The following is a 20,416-nucleotide window of genomic DNA, read 5'->3' as shown; positions in this document are numbered from 1 at the left end:
TTTAAGCGCTTTAACGTTGGTCACAGCAGAAAGTCTTTGGCTGCGTCCCAAACCGCATATTTACCATCCTGAATAATAAGAGAAAAATAGTAGTAGTAGTGGAGTGTGTGTAATGGTATGTGGTCTTGGACGTAGCATTTGTAGCTTTGTAGCATCACAAACTGTGAAGTGTGAAGGAATTGAGTCTTAAATTAGGATAAAGGCTGATTCATGACTTATAACGTTGTGTTATCTGGTCTTTGTAGATTGTTTTGTTCAAGCCGTTTATTTACTTCAGTATTTTTATTTAATCTGTATCCCCCTCGCAAATCTGTCTTTATATGTGTACATTGCTATATGCTGCCTTTCAGGAATCGTGTCTGATGTTTTGTGCTATTTGTTTTGCTTTTTCTACACTTAAATTAGACTAAGGTTTTTCTAGACTTCAAGTATCATTTTCTGGACTTTTATCTTGAGCTCATGACTTAATCGCCTTGTGATCTCAAGATAGCACTTGTTTCTTGAGACTATTTGACAATCGAGATCACAAGATCAATAAGTTGTGAGATTGAGAAAGCAACTTTTGTTACCTTGAGAACACAAGACAATTAAATAGTAATCTCTAGATAAAAGTCCAGTAAATTATAACTACCTCATGGCCTGTCTGGACTTTGAGTGCTTCTATTTCACTAATAAAATGCTACTGATCGTACTACTAATTGTTTCCTCTTTGTTTCTGTCAGGGTTGGTCTGTAAAACATACTTGTGAAAACTTGAGCTACAGCATTACAGCACACCAGTGCTCTTAACCACAATGGTGCATTCGTCTCTCCTTACTGTCACACGTTTTTACCACAGAACAGCTCACGGAGAAAAATGAAGCAAGAAAGAGCTTAGATAGAGGAAGATGTCAAGGACAACATGGTGCTGTATTTGATACTTAATGTGGTGTTCATAAGTAATGACATGCAAGCTGGTCTTATTAGTAACTAGCCCAGTTATTCAGTTACAATTGATAAGTGGACCGAGTATTTTCAAATCACTTCTCTTCAAATACACTAGATGTCCAAACGTTTGTAGACACCTACTCATCCAAAGCCTGAAGTCTGGGCTTTTAACAAGGAGTATGTGGTACCTTTGCTGTGCTAACGGCCTCTACTCATCTGTGAAGGCTTTCACAGATGTTGAAACACTGCTGTGAGGATTTGACTACATTCACCCACAACAGCATTAGTGAGGCCAGAGACTAATATTGGTCTAGATCTGGATGGAGCTATTTCACTTCAGTGAATGCAGTTCCACTGCTTCACAGCCAGAGCTTTGTCAACAAGCCAGGGACTTGTTTTCAGATCAAATCAGACCAACCCATCACAAGCTCCACACACACACACACACACACACACACACACACACACACACACACACACACACACACACACACACACACACACACAATTACCTTTGTCCAAAATGACATTTTCTAAAGTCTCTGCATTTTTATCTTTTTAATTTCTTGCTCTCATCTTTCATTTATTATTTATGTGCTACATTGAGATAACCAAGGTAGCCAGTGATCAAATTACAACTTTTTTTGACTTAAATGTGACACAACTATGACTGTCAATATGCCAAAAGTTAATGTCAGCTAAGTACATTAAGCTGATTTTTTTTTGTGGAGTTCTTGCCACGGCAGTCTATCTTCACAATTCATGTATGAAAAAAGTAATGAATGCTACAGAGCTTGTTGTGTCAGGTTACATTATTGCACTCATTTTTCATATTCGGATTTCTGTAACTGCTACATTATTTAAGGTGGAACAGAAAAACAGAATAAGAAGCTACATTCCACTTCATCTAATCTCTATTCACTGTACAAGACTCAGTTACAATCAGCAAACTGAGGCTCTACCACTTGAGGTGGGGCCTGCTGGTTTAACCCCCAAATAACTACAGATACACACTTCGATGAAACTTTTTTTGGGTTTACTTTTTCGTATGCTTATATGTGTGCGTTTATACAGTAGTTCACAATAATCAGCCCAAATCGCTACTGGCCCACTGGGAAGTCTCCCAACTTTCCTGAATACCCTGTCTGACATTGCACAGTAGTGTTCCCAAGGCCCCTTACAAAAAACTCAAGAAGAGATTTATTACGTTATAGTTCTTTATGAGACAGGTTGGTATGCATTTAAGGGCACAACAGCTAATAAGGTTACAGTCAATAAGGTAAGTTATGCTTTCACTACAACAAAATGGTGTCTTGGCAATTGACATTGTGTTAAATGTAGTTGAAATATCTAATTTCTCATTTTGAGATTGTTATAAGCTCATTTTTAAATTTTCACTTATTTGTAGCCATTTTACTTGCTTTAAGTAAAATGTACTTGCTTTTTTGTGGAGTAAGATGAAATGCCAATGTAGTGAGATAATCTGACTTATTAAAATGTCTAGAATAGCATTGAATAATCTTCAAATAAGGTTATAACAATCACAAAACGAGAAATAGATACATTAACCAGATTTTACGATAAATTCACTTGCCAAGTTACCATTTTTCAAAAACATTTAACTATATTTATTGTAATTTTCACTGAAACTACTCAACAAATGGTTGATTGGAAGTTAGAACACCTATTAGCTACTTGCTTTAGGGACTCACCAAAGTTTATTTAGACTATTGCTTCTCTACTGCTGTACTAAACTGAGGGGTGCCTCAGGGGTCCATCATGGGGCCAATATTTTCTTCCTTCTCTGTGCTTTACAAAATTACAAGATTTTTTTTTCATTTGTACACAGATGACACACAATGATTTTAGCCAGTTAGCCAATCTAATTGAGTGTACTATGAAAAAATGATATTTTTGTTGCAATATACATGAACTTCCCTAAAACCTACAGTCTAAAAAAAAAGTGCTACTACTATACTACTTGTTCATTGTTTTGATGTGCTGTTGAATTTGATGAATTTCGAAATTATAAACTAATATGTGTATGTGGATACTATGGAATATTAATAAGAATTATGCTATATATTAATAATAAATGTATATAAAGGTGCATAGAAACAGAAAAAAACAACATCCATGTGTTAGGTCATTGTTATGACACAGCGCAATGGTTAAATGACAAACTAACCAATTCAGTTAAAATAATCCAACATGTGTTCTGTCCAATATTTAGCCAGTGTTGAGTTGCCAAATAACCCGGGTTGGGTTGTTTTCAGCACAGTGTTCCAAGTGTACTTCGAGTGTACTTACACACATCAAATTACAATTACAAAATAGTATACTGTGTACTGCAGCGAATCTTAAAGACTATAAATCCTGCAGCCTTTACATCTGTGCTTTAGGCTCCCAGCACTTTCTCAATAAGGGGAAAATATAGCTGCAGTTCACATTTTCACCAATAGGTGAAGCCTGACTCTGCTTATATGCGTTCTGAGGGCCAGTTCCACTGAAAATGCCATATCAGCTGGTGGCAGTAGAGGAAGCCCTATCAGCATGTGTAGAGGCCTAAGTGTGAAAAGGAGGTATGTGTAATTCATTTTAGAAATGTCCCAATTGTTTGTCATAGTGTGTTCAAGTTTGTCAGTGCACCTTCGTGTCACCTACAAAGCATGGTAAAATAGTGATAGATCCAAAAAAGTAAGTTTTCTTTAGATACTGTTTTTCATTACAACACCCTTGCATGTTTCTGTCTGCCATGACTGCAAACATTGCAAAATTAATTCAATATAAGGTTCGACTTCACTTTGCCTGAGACTTTACACTTGGAAAAGCCTTAAACCTAAAAAATGCCTAAAACTTAGGCATTCAAAAAATACATCATAAATATATGAGTTGATGTAGTCACTCAGTAGCAGTAATGCCAACTAATCAGCACTCAGTAGCAGTAATGCCAACCAATCACTTAGTAGCAGTAATGCTAACCAGTCAGCACTCAGTAGCTACTGAGAACCAGTCAGCACTCAATAGCATTAATGCTAACCAATCAGCCCTCAGTAGCAGTAATGGTAACCCATCAGCACTAAGTAGCAGTAAAGCTAACCAATCAGCACTGATAGGATAGTATAGTATAGTATAGTATAGTATAGTATAGTATAGTATAGTACCCTGTTGCCCAGAAACAAAGGAAATATAAAGGTACATTTTCTTCAGTTTGCTTCTTTGAGTGAAATACATATTTCTTGTTTCCAAAATTAAAGAAAGGTCTTTGTGCTTAGAAACAATATAAAACTGTATAAATAACGTTTTGTTTTTAGCCATTTAGCTGCATTCACTCTTGATCTTTTAGGACTTGTTCGCAGGCGCCCTCTGGTGTTTTGCAGCCATGTTTTTGATATAACGGGAGGCCATGCAGGCTCCCTCAAAACCAGTTCTGATCAAACCCAATTACTTCCGCTCAGTTCCTGTATTATTCCCACCATAAAACATGTCCTCCTAATCAGCGAGTTAACTACAGCCCCCTCCACAGCAAGGCGATCAAACAACCGCTCACAATCAGTTCATTATTAACAGACCTCCATTTGAGTGAGAAACACAAATAAAGCTTTAGTCTTTTCCAGCGCCTGCAAGAGGAAGACTGAGAAAACTGGAGTGGGATTTACTCTCCCACGTCTCTCTGAAGTGGAAGACTGAGTTCATATGCAGTTTAAATAGGATTGTGTGCCAAATATGTTTGATACTTATTTATATACAGTGTTATAAACAGATCTAAAACTGATTCATGCACATGCCTTGGATTTTTGAAGGTATGAGTCTTAATGGGTCCATGTGCTACATTTTTCTTGCCTTTTTTTTAACCTCAGGTTGACTTATGATATTTGTGTGTGAACCAAAAACAATTGTAATTCACTGTAAAGACTGGATGTGTAGTTTTTAGAGCACAATTCATATTAATTTGCTAACTTCATCATATTGGAGAAAACACAGTCTATTAAATGTACCACAACTTTTGTACAAGCCGCATTTTCTGTGTTATTTGATCTCCCAATATGTTAATTTCAGGACTTAAATTGTGGGTTAAAATGTACAGGAGTTGTGTTTGACCAGGAGCATCCAAACATTTGCAGACGACTACACTACATACAATGTGTCAAGTTCATTTTTTACACTCTACTTATATGAATGTATTTATTGGAATAAAATTTTCTGTATTATTTATGAATTTACCCCATTTTATACCAGCTAACTATTCTTCACAAACGCTGTGTTTTTGATGTGAAGGGTATGAAGTGAAAGACAACTGGGCTAGTAAAGCTAGATGAGATAACAGATCATTTAGGCATGCAATTTACATGATAGTGACTATAGGCTTTCATAGTTTTTTAGCTACATTAGCCACATAACTCCATGGCAAAATTAAAGACGCAACCTTCAAACACTAAACATATCTAATTTAATTGTGTAAATTAAATTTGTGTCCAAACTATCTTTTTAATCAGATCTAACTGCATAGGAAGTTGTTAATATGCAACAGTTGCAACTAGCAAACGAGTAAGTCTATAAATTGTTCATTCTTCACCCACTTTGCATCAGACTCATCAGAGAGCCATATGCCTTTCCAGCGAGGCTGCGGAAGTAACATGCAGTGAGGGGGGAACCTCCAGCCAGACCTGAGGGCAATTTGGGCCTGGCCTTTTGGGTGTAGAAAAGTGCCCTCCCTCCCTCTCTCTTGTCTCCCCTGGGGAGGACTGATGGAGTGGAGGCTCATCTCCCTAACGGCCTGGCGCTGCGCCATCAACCAGCCAGCACCCCCGAAGAGGGGGGAGGCAAGGACAAGGTCACTACACACTCACCCCAGTCAGGGCCACTACATACAGAGCTGCTAATGATGTATGAAGGGGGCAGGGGTTTCTGATAGCTAGGTTTAATAGACAAGGCCTTTAAACAATTATTTGTGTATTGATTCGTTTTTTTAATCAAGATTTATTGATCAAAATCATCGATTTTGAGTTAGAACTGCATCCAATATGATATTATAAGGGGTGTAGAAAATGCAAAATTTTAATATTTGCCAAAACACAATTTGTTGTACGCTCTCAGAAAAAAGGTAATAAACTGTCACTGGAGCAGTACCCCTCTTGTCACTGAGGTCAGGGAACATAACTGTAGCATGATGCATTGAAATGATATTTTCTAAGTTGTATTGACTCCACACACCCCGTCTCATCTCCAGGCTTTTTGTTTTATTGTTCTGTTTTAAAACACTGGCTTATGAAATCATACAGGTATACATTTATTTACTAGAAAAAACTTATTTAAGGTTCAGATTTGGACCTTAAAGCAATATTGTTCCTTTGAGGGAACATTTATATTGTTTGTGTCTGGATGAACGAAAAATGTACCTGCACAGAACCGTTATTCCTAACAGTGTAGTTTCCTAAATGATTTGCTTATACATATAAAGTATAATGCTAAAGTCAGTGATTTATTTAATTTACAGTTAAAATGGCAACTCATTAGTAGTTATTTACCTTTCAACAAGAAAAAAAGCAGAAACATATCTTTAAAAGAAAATTACACAAAAACCTCAACAACTGAATAATTCACTTTTTTATATTAAATATGTCCTTTGCCTTTACTACAGCTTCCATTCCTTTTGGGAGACATGCTTTCAGGTTTTTCAGGTGGTCTACCAGGACTTGCATGGTTGTTAGGGGTCCCATTTTCTTTGTATCTTTTAAGGATTTTTTGAACTCCAGTTTTTACAGCTCCTGTCTTTTGTGTTATTGATCTTTGACTTTCTCTTTCCTTTTCGAGTGGATTATCTTACATCTAACCTCAGAAATATCTCCTGAAAAATAACTTGCACTTAATGGCTGTATTGACTGGAAATAAAATAAATGAAGGGTGGTTACTTTTGGTTACACAGTACTATATAAATGATACAGTCATAAAGTTTAACAAACTATCTTTATTGCAATTGTTAGTGCAAAATATTCACAACATTTATCTTACAATATGTCTAAAGACAGAATATGACAAAATGACCAACATCATTATAGTTAAAAAAAACTGTAGGATATAATATAACTGACGGATCCAAAGAGCTAAAGTCTACATTTTTACTTTTTTACACATTTTATCTGTTAACAAGAACTAGAATCTTTGGCTTCGTTATTGCTTCTTCATTGAAACCATGAAGTGTGCATTTATGGAAGTATATCTGCAATCGTATAGGTATTAATGGCCATGAAAATGAGCTCAAGAAATATGCAGCATGATACAAGATTGAATTACATACATTTTAAAGACAATTACCTCACAGTTAAGCATCATTCCCATTGGGCCATTAAAGAAGTATAAAAATCATGACAGATTTGCTCCCCTCGGTGTAGTCTGTGGTGTCCTTAAGCATCATTGATTATGTCAATTCATTCAAAATACTAATTTAAGTTACAAGCATCACCTGAGCCTGTTATTCAGTCACATTCTTTACATGGGTACCACTAAGCTGTAGTAAAAATATCATTGATTGTTCAAAGTTCCTACATAATTCGGTAGTTGAGATGTAAACAAAGGCATTCAGAGTGATTTGATGTGAAATGGTTCATTTTAGTGAAACATACAGACTCAGATTTCTTTACAGTGGTGGTGATAGGAACAAGAGGTTGTTCCTGTACAACACAAATATACCTATTTTATATTCTCCAAAATGGTAACTCTACAGGAGAAGAAAAAAGCATACTTTATTTTTAAAATTAGTCAATGGAACCAGCCTTTTTTCCAAGTCATTTTGGGTAATTTCTGTTGGTTCATTCAACATGAAATTTACACACAATGTAAAGGACCACAGATACTTTCAAATTAAGTCCAAAACTGAAAAACGGCAAAAATGGAGATACAAGGTTTTGTACCAACAGCAGAGATTTGTTATTTTATATCCAAAACCAACAGTAAACCTACATGTGTCTTAACATTATATGTAATGTTGATGTTGATAAAATTTTGGTATATCAGAAGTTTTCTTCAGGCATTATTTTACCTTACAATGCCCTGTATCTACCTCTCCACCACGATTTTTCTATGTTAAAAACATTTTTATAGATTTTAGGCCAAAAGCTTTAGAATTATGAGAAAACAATATATCAGACATCAGGCAGTGTATTCATGATCACTTTGTGCAATAAGTGTCTGTGAAGGAGCTTTTAGATGCATTAAGCTCTTCAAATGTCTGGTTCCTATACCCACCACTGTGAAACAATGCAAAGCAGTGGAGCATTTCACATCAAACCACTCTGAATGATTCTAACCTTTTAATTATGCCGAAAGTTTGGAAAATCAATGGAAATGCACTTTTAACTGAGTAAAATGATGATGTGAGGAAACTATTGGGGTACAAGTTTGCTTTTATCTTGCAGATCTTGCAGTTGCAGAGTCTCATGGCCAGTACACAGCAGTGATGTCTATTAGTCATGACTTTGTCTGTTCATTTTAGAGTTTTAGACAAAGACAGGCGATCAATAATGCGGAGCGATGAATGAACAGTGGGGGGTGTCACACTAAGCGACTCTCTTTCCATGTCTCCACACGCACTCGCTATGACAGCTATACAATTGGTTGATGACCTCATACCCTGCAACAACTTCTGGTGGCCTAAGCAAATTTCTTCAAAACAGAGCTGAATCAATGCTTAAACAGACAAAACAGCAACGTTTGGGACACGTCAGACCTTAATCTAACATAGGTGCTTTAGACCTTAATAATAAGTGTGCCACTAAGGGTTGTTCTTAGCAATGCCATTGCAGAACAAATAATGACTGAGCTTTTAATGGATGTTTCTTTAAAGAACAGTTAAAGAGGAATTTTAATCATTTTGTTCAAAAAACATGCATAATAAAACAGTTAAGTCATTCAATGTGATTTGATGTCAAATGCATTGTTCTAGACAAATTCAAGGAGTCAAAATTTTTTACAGTGGTGGTGATGGGAGCCAGATGCCTGAAGCATCTAAAAGCTCCCCCACAGGCTGCTATAGATGAAGTGGTTACAAATATGCTAAAATGTATTATTCATTCATGGTGGGAATCAATGGAACAGGCAAGGCGATTTTACCATTATCATTACATTGCAGGGGGACATTACAACCCCTGCTTCCTGTGACCACTGCTGTAAAGAAATCATAGTCTATGAGTTTCTCTACAGTGAACCATTTCACTTCAAACCACTCTGAAGTACTCTGTTTTATTATTAATTGAATGATGCATAAACTTTTCAAAAAAGGTGGAATTTCTTTTTTTTTCTCAGATCCATACATCTAAGCAAAGAACCAGTTGGGAACATTTATGTTTAAGAATGTATGTATTTCTATCCATCTAGGTCTAATTAGACATATCCTGATAGTAATTGGATGGGGATGTCTGCTGCCATGGCTTAAACCATTCATTGTCTCTTTCCAAGTGTTATGTAGAGGACACAATCTCTTACCACTGCTAAAAGAAAACAGTGACACAACTGTCTGGCAGCCTTCAGAAGGCTACACGACACCTGTATAAGCCCTTCATGACAACTGCGCAAACATTTATAAACACTAAAAGGCATTATTTGTCATAAAAGTTGCATTTGCCAGCTTTGATGTCAAGTTGCATAACATCTAAGTTAGGTGACTGACTTTTTTTTTTGACATTAAGTTGTTATGAAACTTTCTTGGGCAAAATGATATTGGATTTGTAAATCTCTGCTGTGGTTTTACTGACATAGTGCTAATGTTATAACAAAGCTTGCCAGGCTGGTTGAACAAATCTTTCATTTCATGTGGCCATTTAAGCATTTTCAAAATGATGTCACTAAGCTAAGCTGTAAAGTCATTTATGTTGTATATTTCACATTTCATTTTTTGTAGTTGTTGTAACTGTAAACTTGGTCAAATGCCTATGAGCACAGCCGTTGGCTCCTGGACCACTGAATGCTGCCTTGTTATTGGCTCCCTACTGAAACATTTGCATGAATTAGGTTGTGCTTCATGTAAATCATACTGTTTGTAAATGAGAAACTGATAGGCTGGCGCTTGATTTCACGCACCGAAAACATTTCACATTTTATGTTGAACTTTCTACTAATAATTTCATGATTCAAGAAGTAATGAAGTTTGTACGTAGGGCCAATGCCTTCTGGACTGAGCCTTTACAAATGTTTAAGCAGGTTTCTGTAAGTTGTAATGACAAGCTTACATTGGTGTCATTTGCACTTTATACAATGCCTTATAGAAAAGTGTATTTTGATAACACCAAAGATGCTACTCAAAAAGTATATGCATAACATGTAGAAACAGTCACTCTGAATCACAGACTGTTATATGTGATATAATGCCACATTCCCAATCTCAGCTTGGATCATTATTTATTAGTTAGCCAAATGGATCCATACTGTTTTGAAAAATGTAATGTTTAGACTAGAATAATAATATGAATTGCCATATGCGAGACACTAGCCAATAAGGACACCTGATGGTGACTTGAGGATGAGCATTAAGTCTGAGGTATTAAGTCTGCCCAATTTGGCCACCATGCCAGACCAGATACCTGAAGCCGTGAGCTGCCTTTAACATATGGGTAGAGGTTTCTGGCAGTGACCAAAGAAGATCAGCGCAGAAAAGGAGCTCAGCAGCTCATAGCTGTAGACTGCCTTCCAAGAATTCCTTGTTTCTTAGAAAGTCAAAGTGCCTATTGTCACATCTCAAAGTGAAGGTTGCAGCTGAGGTAGGAGACACCTTGGTATACAAAACCTTCTCCTCAGTACCCACTCACGCACAGTCAAGATTGCTGTAGTAGACTGAACAGACACATCACAGCATTTCAAAACACAACATTAAAATGAACATTTCAGAAAATTTCATTTACAACCTAAGTGCTGTAACATGTCACCCACTCATAGATGTTTCCATTAGTTTTCAAAGGATTTTGAACTGTGCATGAGGGCTGCATCCTTGGCTTTGGGACATGGCATATGCAGATGTTAGTATGCCAGACACCTGCCAGACTTAGGTTTGATCACCTGTAAGAGTCCTTAGGCAAGACTCCTTATGTAACACGATTCAATTTGTAATTCACCCTAGAGTGCTTCCCAAATGCTATAAATGTATATAGTGTCAAATGCTTGTAGTTTAATAGAACCTCCAGTCTCTGGTTTCTGAAATAATTGAGGTCCTTAGTATTTTTTCCTTAGTATAGTCAAATTGATTTGAACCAAGATATTGCTACTCTAACAATGACAGGTAACACTTCAGTCCATGAGCTTCAAAAAACAACAGTTGAGTCTCATCAGGATGCGCAGACGATTGTAAGCTTTTGCTGTCAATGTTGACCAGTGCTTATAATCAAGTTCTTCAAAAGATCTTGCAACATCCAAAGCTGATCGTACCCGTTGTCCTTGCACAGTTCTTACAGATTCTTTGACTCTTTACACTGTTTCATTTTTCCAACTATACAATCCCATCCTTGCATCACATGGGTTGCCAGGTTTTGTCCATTGACTGAATGTGTTCCTTGGCCTTCATTCTCAGAGCGGCAATGCTGGAACTGCGATCCACGTCCTCTAGTGGATATTTGTCGTTGAATGCTGGTGGGCACTGATACGGTGGAGGTGGCATGGGCTGCATGCCCTGTACCATGCCTGGAGATGAGTTGAGGAATCCTGGGTGGCTGGGGTAAGCAGGCTGCATGCTTTGGCCTGGGCCCATGAAGCCTGGGATGCTGTGCATGGGAGTGGCACTAGAAAGTGGCGATGATAACCAGGGATCTAAGGGCAAGGAGTTGCTCATTGGCCCCACATTGGAGGGCATCGGAGGCCGGTTGAATGACAGCATGGGTGAGTCATGGAGTTTCATGCTGCTGGTATCCATCTTCTCCTGGCGCCGCCATTTTGCACGTCGATTCTGGAACCACACCTAGGAATAGATCCACAAGGAAATACATGATTAGAAGTTAAGGACATATGGTTGTATGGTTTGGGGAAAACCATGTATACATAAAGGTTTTAATTGAGACTTTCCTTCTTATTCCAAAGCACCTTTAACACTACCTAACAAGGATTTCAGAATGTTTAAAATGTGGCAAGATTCTTCTGGATGCTAACAGTAGTTTTTCTCTAGATTTGTGCCAAAGAACAATATTTGAGCTCCTTTGCCTTTAAGAGTATAGTGAAGATTTCTGCTGGACAGTACTTGCTAAAGCTTAAAGGAGTGGTCCTGACTGTGAATTACTAAAAGAATGGACAGGAAAGCCCCAAAGCCTCTGGATTAGAGGCCTCAAGGAGCCTTAAACACTCAATTAAACAAAGCTCCAAGAACAAGGCCTCACTGTTTACACTACTCAATAGTCTTCCCATTAACACATTATCTCTACAGTTTAACACCATTATCTGGCGCTATTTGTTCTGTTCAACCTAAGCCCCAATATCAGACAATGTAATAAAGATTCCCCAATATCAACAATGTAATAAAATTTGCCATGATTACTTTTATGTTTACCCAACAAAGAAATGACATTAACTCGACCACATTTTTCCTCCTTATAACCAATTATTATTTCAAGCCTACCTGCACTCGTACTTCTGGGAGATTAACTTTCATGGCCAGCTCCTCCCGGCTGTAAACATCAGGGTAGTGGGATTTCTCAAAAGCGCGCTCCAGCTCATGCAGTTGGTAGGTGGTGAAGGTGGTGCGGTTGCGTCTGTGCTTCTTCTTGGGTTGGTCTTCCTCAGGGGGCTCAGGAGATCTGCTATCACTCTCCACACCTCCACGGTGAAGATCTCCAAGGTCACCATCACATTTATCACTGGAGAAGAGTCCTGTTTCTAGGAAGAGATGGATTACAGATGAAGTCTTTTCAGAACAGTGTAATTACTCTTCCTCAACAAGCATGATCTCATGAGCTCTTTAATTGAAACAGCATTGAGATGCATATTGTTGCTGTCACATCAAAATTATGTTGCTCTCATAAACTTTTTCTGTTGTTGTTTTTATACACCATTTGGAAACACCAGTCTGTCTTTATATTGTGTAGAAACTATTTAAAATAAAGGCTTTGTTTTTGCTTTTTTTGGTTTGAAAATTATGATATAGTGCCCACACATAGGAAGAACAATGACTGTAAAGATTATTTAGTCAATTGAAGTTGAGCTTGTGCTATTTGCACTCAAATTAATTAATATTAAAGGGGGCATTTAGATATTTTTAAATTTGACCAATTTCTGCCTTAAAGACTAGAAAAAACTTATTTTGATGACGTATCTTGAAGGTGGGAGGGGCTTTTGAAAAAACTGTAAGTGCTTTGGGGTGAACACTTCATTGGGGGCAGTTATATTTTTTCCCATCAGCTGGCAAAAGCTGACCAGATAGCTAGCATTACAAGTAGGAGACCAAATATCACTTCTTCGTTTATTAGCCTCTATATCAGTGGATTTCTTTTTTGCAGAGTGTGGGGGAGGGGAGGGGTGTGGGGTTCTCAATGGATTTATGATACATTTGTGTAAGGTATGCTGGGTACTGTATTGAAAGACCATTGATGGACAGTAACACAAAAAAATGTAAAACTGTGAATTCTGTCAAACCAGTAAGGCTGAAGGGATGCAGTGCTATTCTGTTCCATATTACATAACATGACACAACATATTAATTGGTAGTTTTAGACTGGAATGCCACTTTAATTTCATATTAGGTAGCGTTGACTGTGGAAAATATTAGGAACAATTTTGTAACTTCTGTAATATTGTAGCAGGGGCTGTATTTCAGACTTTGCCCTGATCCTAAGAAATCTGAAATTTAAGCATAAGCACAACAATCAGCAAAGGCAATCTTTTCATCTTAGGATCAGTCTAAAAGTGTTTTGAAAGCTGGAAGAACCAAGAGTTTTCAGTGACCATAAGATAAGTAAACTTGTAGCTAGAGCAAATTGACAGATCATGGACAGCCCAGCTGGGATTAATGGGATTCAACTCAAGTGAATCAACTTCAGGTGTCTGGAATTTTCAAATCACTGTATGATTTACACTGTCATATGGGCTCATTTATATTCAGTCTACTGTGCAGGAGGACACTGGTGTGTTCCATCACATCTTTCGCTCTGTGCAACTCCCCTCAGTAATCCCTGAACAGGCAAACAGATGTCACCTGTTAAACCTGCGAGGCCTCATGTGGCCCCGGCTGCTAATCCAACCGCCTTAAAACCTCCCTCAGCCTCTTTGTCTCCATGAAGGGGGGCCTGCTTGGCAAATGCAGAGATTTTCATTTCAAGGAAACAGATAAGGAGCAAAGTGAGCCACATGTTATGGTGGGAGCCAATTGCAAATGAATCTAATTAAGTTAGGCTAGATTATCATCAGATCATTGATTCAGTGTAAGTGTGCACCAGTGTTAAATGTCTTGCTGTTCGCAGCACTATGGCCTCAGTAGTGGCAGGTGGAAGCTTCCATAAGGTTGGCTCTAGGATTACTGCCATAATGTGTTTCCATGCTTCAGTTTTTCCAGTGTGGCCATTTTGTTGGCTTTAGCAAAAGCCAATGCATACTTTTTCACAACGTTTCATTAACGTTATGCTTTGATAATGATAATGATAATGATATATGAAACAAATCAACATTAGTGAAATATAGTAGTGATATACAAAGTTCCATAGTGAGTCTATATTACACAATTCTCTTTGTATACACCATGAGAATCCTTTTGAAGTATACATTATATACACCAAAATAAGCATCCTGCATTCCAACCACTCTGACTTAACCACACTGCTATGCAGTTATTTTCAAAGCACGCAGAGGCTAGAAATGCTAGCCTGTAAAATATCTAAAATAGACAGTTCTTCTCAGTTGCAGAGTTGTGTTCAAAAAGACACACACATAAAGTGATTATCTCCAAAATGATAACTTTACAGAAGAAAAAATCTCTCGACTTTTAGTGTAAGTCAATGGAACCACATTTTTCCAAGTGATTTTGTCCCGTTTCTTTTGGTCAGTTCTTCATTAATCTTAAACACAATGTAAAGGGTAACAGACATTTTCAAATGATGTTAAAAGATTTAATATATTTAAAAATGACAAAAATGGAGATATGAGGTTTTGTTCCCACAACAGCGATATACATGTATGTGTGTATGTATGTATATATATATATATATATATATATATATATATACACACAGCAAACTTTCCTGTATGAACTCTACACTGTAATGTTAAATGTCTCAGCACACCAAGTTGAAATTAGATTTGAAGTTATACTTGAAATATGAAGTGTTGGTATTTCACTCCACTTAAATTGTTAAAAATTTTACAGTCTCTCCCCTACACATACACACAAACACACACACACACACACACACACACACACACACACACACACACACACACACACACACACACACACACACACACACACACACACATAGTACTGTGCCAATATCTTAGGCACTTAACTGGGCAGTAAGCACTTCTTTGATAATAAACACTGATTTGACATTATGTTTTCATTTAACCAATTCCACGCCTGTCCTTGTGTTATGTATTATTTGTGCCTAGGTCAAGAATTACAATTGGAATTGACAGCTGATGACAATTGCAGAGCATAATAAATTCTCAGACTCTTCAAACCTTGTGCTAAATAAATAAATAAATATGTCTGTATAGGTACTGCCAGTTAGAAATGCATTATTTTTATAAGTGTTTGCTTCTCATATCAGCATTTCAAATGATCAAACATTGCATTTGTCTGTATCTGTATCACACTACCCTGCTGTACATTATACAACATTTATGTGGGCTGCGAAATAATAAAAACAAACATTCTGACAATGCTGTACTTTTATGCCATCAATGTCAACCAAATCTCAGTTAATAGGGTATGTTCTGGATATTGTTGGTGCTTGTTGTTTCCTAAATCACTCAACAGTTTATTTTTAGCATTGCTAACTTGTAAAGGATAAATCTCCAATTGAGTAGAACCCTCAACTATGTTTATAAATTTATGCCCACTGCTTATTAGCTTACTGCTATAGGCAAATACGGACACTTTGTGTAAAAAGTCTAATAGCAACTACTTCCTGGTGATGTTTGTCCTTTTCATGGATTAGCCCATATCTAAATTAGACACCAGCTAGTGTTTAAATCTGTAAGAGTCAGCCTCTAAGAACCCCTGTTAATGTCAGCACAGCTTTACACTCCATACAGCCTCCCACTAAAGAGTTACGTAACATAGTGTGGTGATGCACCTCAAGGGTGATGGTCTGTTAAAGCATTTTATTTACTGTAACATTTCGTGACTGAGAATGTTGTCAGTGTAATTCTGTCCAGTGAATAAATTTTAACCTAAATATTTTGACATTTAGAAAAAAATGTGTTGGTACTAGCATAATGAACTAAAATGAGGTTTAGTTCTTTGAATTGTTTAGTTCAGCTGATTTTCAAATCATTTCAGAATAAAGACACATGTAACTATCAATTCCCCCAGTTAGGCAATGAAACTATATTCCTCACCTAGAACAGTGCATTAAACTCCATAAAGGCTAATGATCACTGGCCCATGCTCAAAAGTACACTGTTAGAAATAAAGGTACTGCACAGGTACATTTTTGATTCTCAATGTACAAACTAAATAAAAATGTACCCTCAAAGGTACAAAAGTGGCTTTACGGTCAAATTATGTACCTTAAATAAGTTTTTCTCAGTGGACAAATTTATGTTTATATCTTTTCATAACCTAATGTTTTAAAACAGGACAAAATAGAAGGCCTGTAGATGAGAAGGGGAATGTTTTATGGAATGATTATGTTTCTTCACTAAACGTACTGAGATGTACCCTTGAGGATACCACCCCAGTGATATAAGGGGGACTGCCCCAGTCACACTTTTGTGCTTTTAGCGCTTTTTTTCACCTACAAAATGAGGCCCAACAATCAGGCTTTGCACAGTACTTACACTTTTATTAAATTCACCCTTTTTTATTTAATTTTTTTCAAGTCTGTCCTTTAATGGTTTCATTGAGATGTTCCTGTGTCTATACATTGGTCTATCTATGTTTAGTGCTCTCAGAACTCCTTTTTTTACTTCCTTAGTAGCCGTTAAATATTGCATAAAAAGTACTATAGGGCCTACAAATCAAGGTTTCCTCACTTTTTTTTAAATAAGACTACTTTTTAAACAGTGTTAAATCTTCTAAACACAGTGTTCACACCCAAGTCCATTCTGCCCATATATAGAAACTGAGCAGCAAGAAATATATTTGAATTTTAGCTTTTGTGATGGCACAAAAAAATTCCATGTCCGCTTTACATCAATTTAGCTGAAGTTGCAAGGAATGTTTCGTACTGAATGTTTTCTGAATTGACAGAGACACAATACAGGGCTGCCCTTCAGAACATATCTTAGTCTTAAAGGCACAGTAAAAATGATCATAAAAAAATAATTATCATATAAAACCCTATAAAGGCCATAAATGAGGGCAAAAAATAATAAGCTAAGTCTAAAGGTTAAAATGAAATCATTTCTCACCATGATAAGCAGACTGCTGGGAACTGTCCGACAAGCTGGGCAGGTGAGCATAGGGGTCAGAGGTCACCTGCTTCCCCTGTTCAACTAGATCATCTCCATCCAATTTATGGTTCCCCACAGGTCCCACAGGGTTGAGCAAGGGGTCCTGGTCTTTGCTAAAGCCCAGAATAACATCAATGCTGTGGACTCGGCCCCCAACGCCCGAGCCCCCTCCTTTGCCCATGTCGTGGTAGTTGTCCGTGGAGAGGCAGCCATCGTCTGCCATGTTTATGGTATCCAGAGACAAATGCATTCGAGCACACTCTTCAGACACAGCTCCTCAGGACAGCAGAGTGGACTGTACGTCCAGGCAGAGATCACTTATTTAAAGAAGAATCCAGCGTAATTAACTGAATGTTCAGTCAACAAAGAATGTAATTAGATAAAAATTCAGACTAGATGCAATAAGGAACCATCCTCTGAGAACTGACCACAAAGCTTGCTTCTTCAGTTTGCTGTTAGAAAAGAGAAAAGTGAATGAAATTATAAATTCATGTCAATTAGAATTATGAAGTGACTCATAGAAGAGCCACGTTTTGTTCCCTAAAGAGCATTTTCATAGATGATTATTTGAAAAACAATTGTGTAAATAAAGTGAACAGGTGTGAAAAACCTTTTTAAAGTGTAAAAAACCTCCACATAATGTAAAGGCTCTCTACCAATTAAAGGTTGGTCCTAGAGTTGTATCATCGAAGCTAGGAACTATTTACTAACCTTTACGTTTAAAAGTGAAAAATATCAAAGAGAAAGCCAGACACATCCCTTGAGGCAAATCAGGCTTGTGTGCGACAGACTACTGGTGACTAAGTTTATGTCTCTACGACTAATGGTTTGGTCTCCATGATTTGCTTTAGGACAGAATCATCATCAGAATAATTAAGTTAAAAAATCCTAACAAAATAGGGTTCAAGCAGTTAGTGCTTGGACCCCTAAATATAGCCGCAACTGCCAATGTTAGGGGTCCAATCACCACCATGAGACTTGCAGTTATATGTCATTCATCACGACTGTTGATGAGGGATCTTCACAAAAGACATTTGTCAGGTTTTGGACAGATAGACTTTAGAGTCTTTTCTATACATAATTGGTTATTCTTTTCAAACAAATACCAAGTGTTTAATCATTATAAGCCTGTGATTGCTCAGACTTTTACAGACGGCAACAAATAGACTGCTTAGCAGTCAACAAAGCAAAAATCTTTGCCTAATTATCTTGAAGCTGTGATTGACTTTAAATTGCAAGCTGTACATGAAGAGTATGAATAGTATGAATGTGTAAATTTCTAACTTTCTGAGACATGTTAATATAAAAATATTTTGGACCATTGCTATTGTTGTTTTTGAAATTTTATAATAAAAATAACCTTGCTATATAGTATCTGACTAAACTTTTTTTCTCAAAATAGACATCCTTGTCTTTGATCATGTCAACAGTTCTTTACATTTATGTTGAAATTAACATTGCTTTCCATTGCCTATTCCTGACACATGAAAATGACAGAACGTCTTGAGTCTTGAGTCTTTATTTAACAAATATCTATGTGACTAATGCTTTGTAATTACTATATCTGCATGTTCAGACAACCAAAAAGCCTGTAATTTCACCAAAACAGTTACTCATAATGGTGGAAAAGTTCTGAAAGTGATCAACAGATGTTTCTAGATTGGTCCTCAAAGTTAACTATGCAATTCAGTTCAGTCAATGAAAATCTTTTTTCTTCTTTTTGGGTTTTTAAGAAGTTATACTTGAATAACTTCTTAAGATCCTGAGAAATTTTCGCTTGCCTATTATCAGTAAAAAATAGCTATCATTTATAGTTTAAAAAGTTCATTCTACTTAAAATGCATAACTGATTCCAGAACTTACTAAAAACCAAAAACAACAAAAATTAAGCGTGTCATACCTTTTCAACTCCTTAGACTATCCACATTTCAGCCTCTGCCTCTAGTCTTCGTCTCCGTACTAATGACGGTGAAGAGAGCAAGCAACTTTTTTCACTTGGGTGCCGCCTCCTTTGGCCGTTAGAAACTGTTAACGAGTGTTCTGTTACAATAGTGAACAAAAACCTCTCCAAAGTGAGTAGAAATGTCCCATCCCAAACAGTGAGGGCTGATAGGTCCTGATCTTTACGGCCGGGCTGTCCCAGGAGCACACACGGCGACTGAGCACACGAGAGAATGGAGGTAAAAGGAAAAGACTTAAGAGGTTTATTAATTGGAATCCTTCCCCTTTAAGAATGATTGACAGTTGTTCTCTGCTGGAGTAATTGCTCTAAACGGCAGCCATGGTCTGGCCACAGAGGGAGGCCAGCACTAATGAAGCCCTGACAAAACTTTCTTTCAAAAATCTTTTGTTTAAATGATAATGGCGTCCCACTGAAAGTGTCCCCTAATCCCTCTTACAACAAAGAAAACACACATGTATTAAGATGTGTTTTTTTCTCCTGTCAGTACCGCCAAATGCTGTTCAGTGTTCCATAACAGTGCTCCATAGAAAGTGAGCAACATAAATTTACATCCACTCCTCTGTGATAAAAGTTTTCTTTGTGTGTTTAAACACCAGATAGAACAAAAAAACACACCATGGCAGATGCATGGCCAGCATGTCCAGTTCTATTTGTTGTGACAGTTAAATTTGTTAAATAAAAAAATGAAGCAAACAAAAACAAGTATTAAGATTCACCCTAGATGAGAATGATGACAGGTTTTTTAATTATACATAACCTTCTGACGCTGTGTGTTATAAAACCTAGGCCCACTGGCAGGTTCTGGCCATTTAAGGGGTTAAATTAATAAAAAACCCTCAGACTATAAGCACAATGCAGTATAGGTTCCATACGCTCAAAAAGTCATTCAAATGTCAAATGAAGCACCATATTTGATTTTTTTTTAATTGTGCAAGTGTGAATGATATGT

At 37.1% G+C, this 20,416-nt stretch overlaps 1 protein-coding gene across 2 annotated transcripts; it reads right to left on the bottom strand.

Moving 5' to 3' along the window:
* Nucleotides 1–7,848: 7,848 nt before the first annotated feature.
* On the bottom strand, nucleotides 7,849–19,655 carry rx2 (retinal homeobox gene 2). Of its 2 annotated transcripts, none has more exons than XM_017697160.2 (4): nucleotides 19,405–19,655; nucleotides 17,463–17,956; nucleotides 12,517–12,773; nucleotides 7,849–11,865 (listed from the first exon to the last, which is right to left on the bottom strand). In XM_017697160.2, the coding sequence occupies exons 2-4, from the start codon at nucleotides 17,752–17,754 to the stop codon at nucleotides 11,422–11,424; spliced, it is 993 nt and encodes a 330-aa protein (XP_017552649.1). In that variant the 5' UTR covers nucleotides 17,755–17,956; nucleotides 19,405–19,655; the 3' UTR covers nucleotides 7,849–11,421. The 2 variants fall into 2 exon arrangements, with proteins under 2 accessions (XP_017552649.1, XP_017552650.1); XM_017697161.2 differs by having other exon boundaries at nucleotides 12,517–12,767.
* Nucleotides 19,656–20,416: the final 761 nt, after the last annotated feature.

Source organism: Pygocentrus nattereri, chromosome 19 (genome assembly GCF_015220715.1).
Source record: "Pygocentrus nattereri isolate fPygNat1 chromosome 19, fPygNat1.pri, whole genome shotgun sequence".
Classification (NCBI taxonomy): domain Eukaryota; kingdom Metazoa; phylum Chordata; class Actinopteri; order Characiformes; family Serrasalmidae; genus Pygocentrus; species Pygocentrus nattereri.
The sequence above is the reverse complement of the archived record's forward strand: the minus strand, read 5'-3'. Positions and strand labels throughout refer to the sequence as shown.

What these genes read in the sequence shown, in the direction of transcription:
- rx2 (XM_017697160.2), bottom strand. Translation starts at nt 17,754, where the DNA reads ATGCATTTGTCTCTGGATACCATAAACATGGCAGACGATGGCTGCCTC. An exon ending in CCAGCAGTCTGCTTATCATG is followed by an intron (nt 12,774 to 17,462) that starts GTGAGAAATGAT and finishes ATCTCTTCCTAG; the next exon opens with AAACAGGACTCTTCTCCAGT. An exon ending in TCCCAGAAGTACGAGTGCAG is followed by an intron (nt 11,866 to 12,516) that starts GTAGGCTTGAAA and finishes ATCTATTCCTAG; the next exon opens with GTGTGGTTCCAGAATCGACG.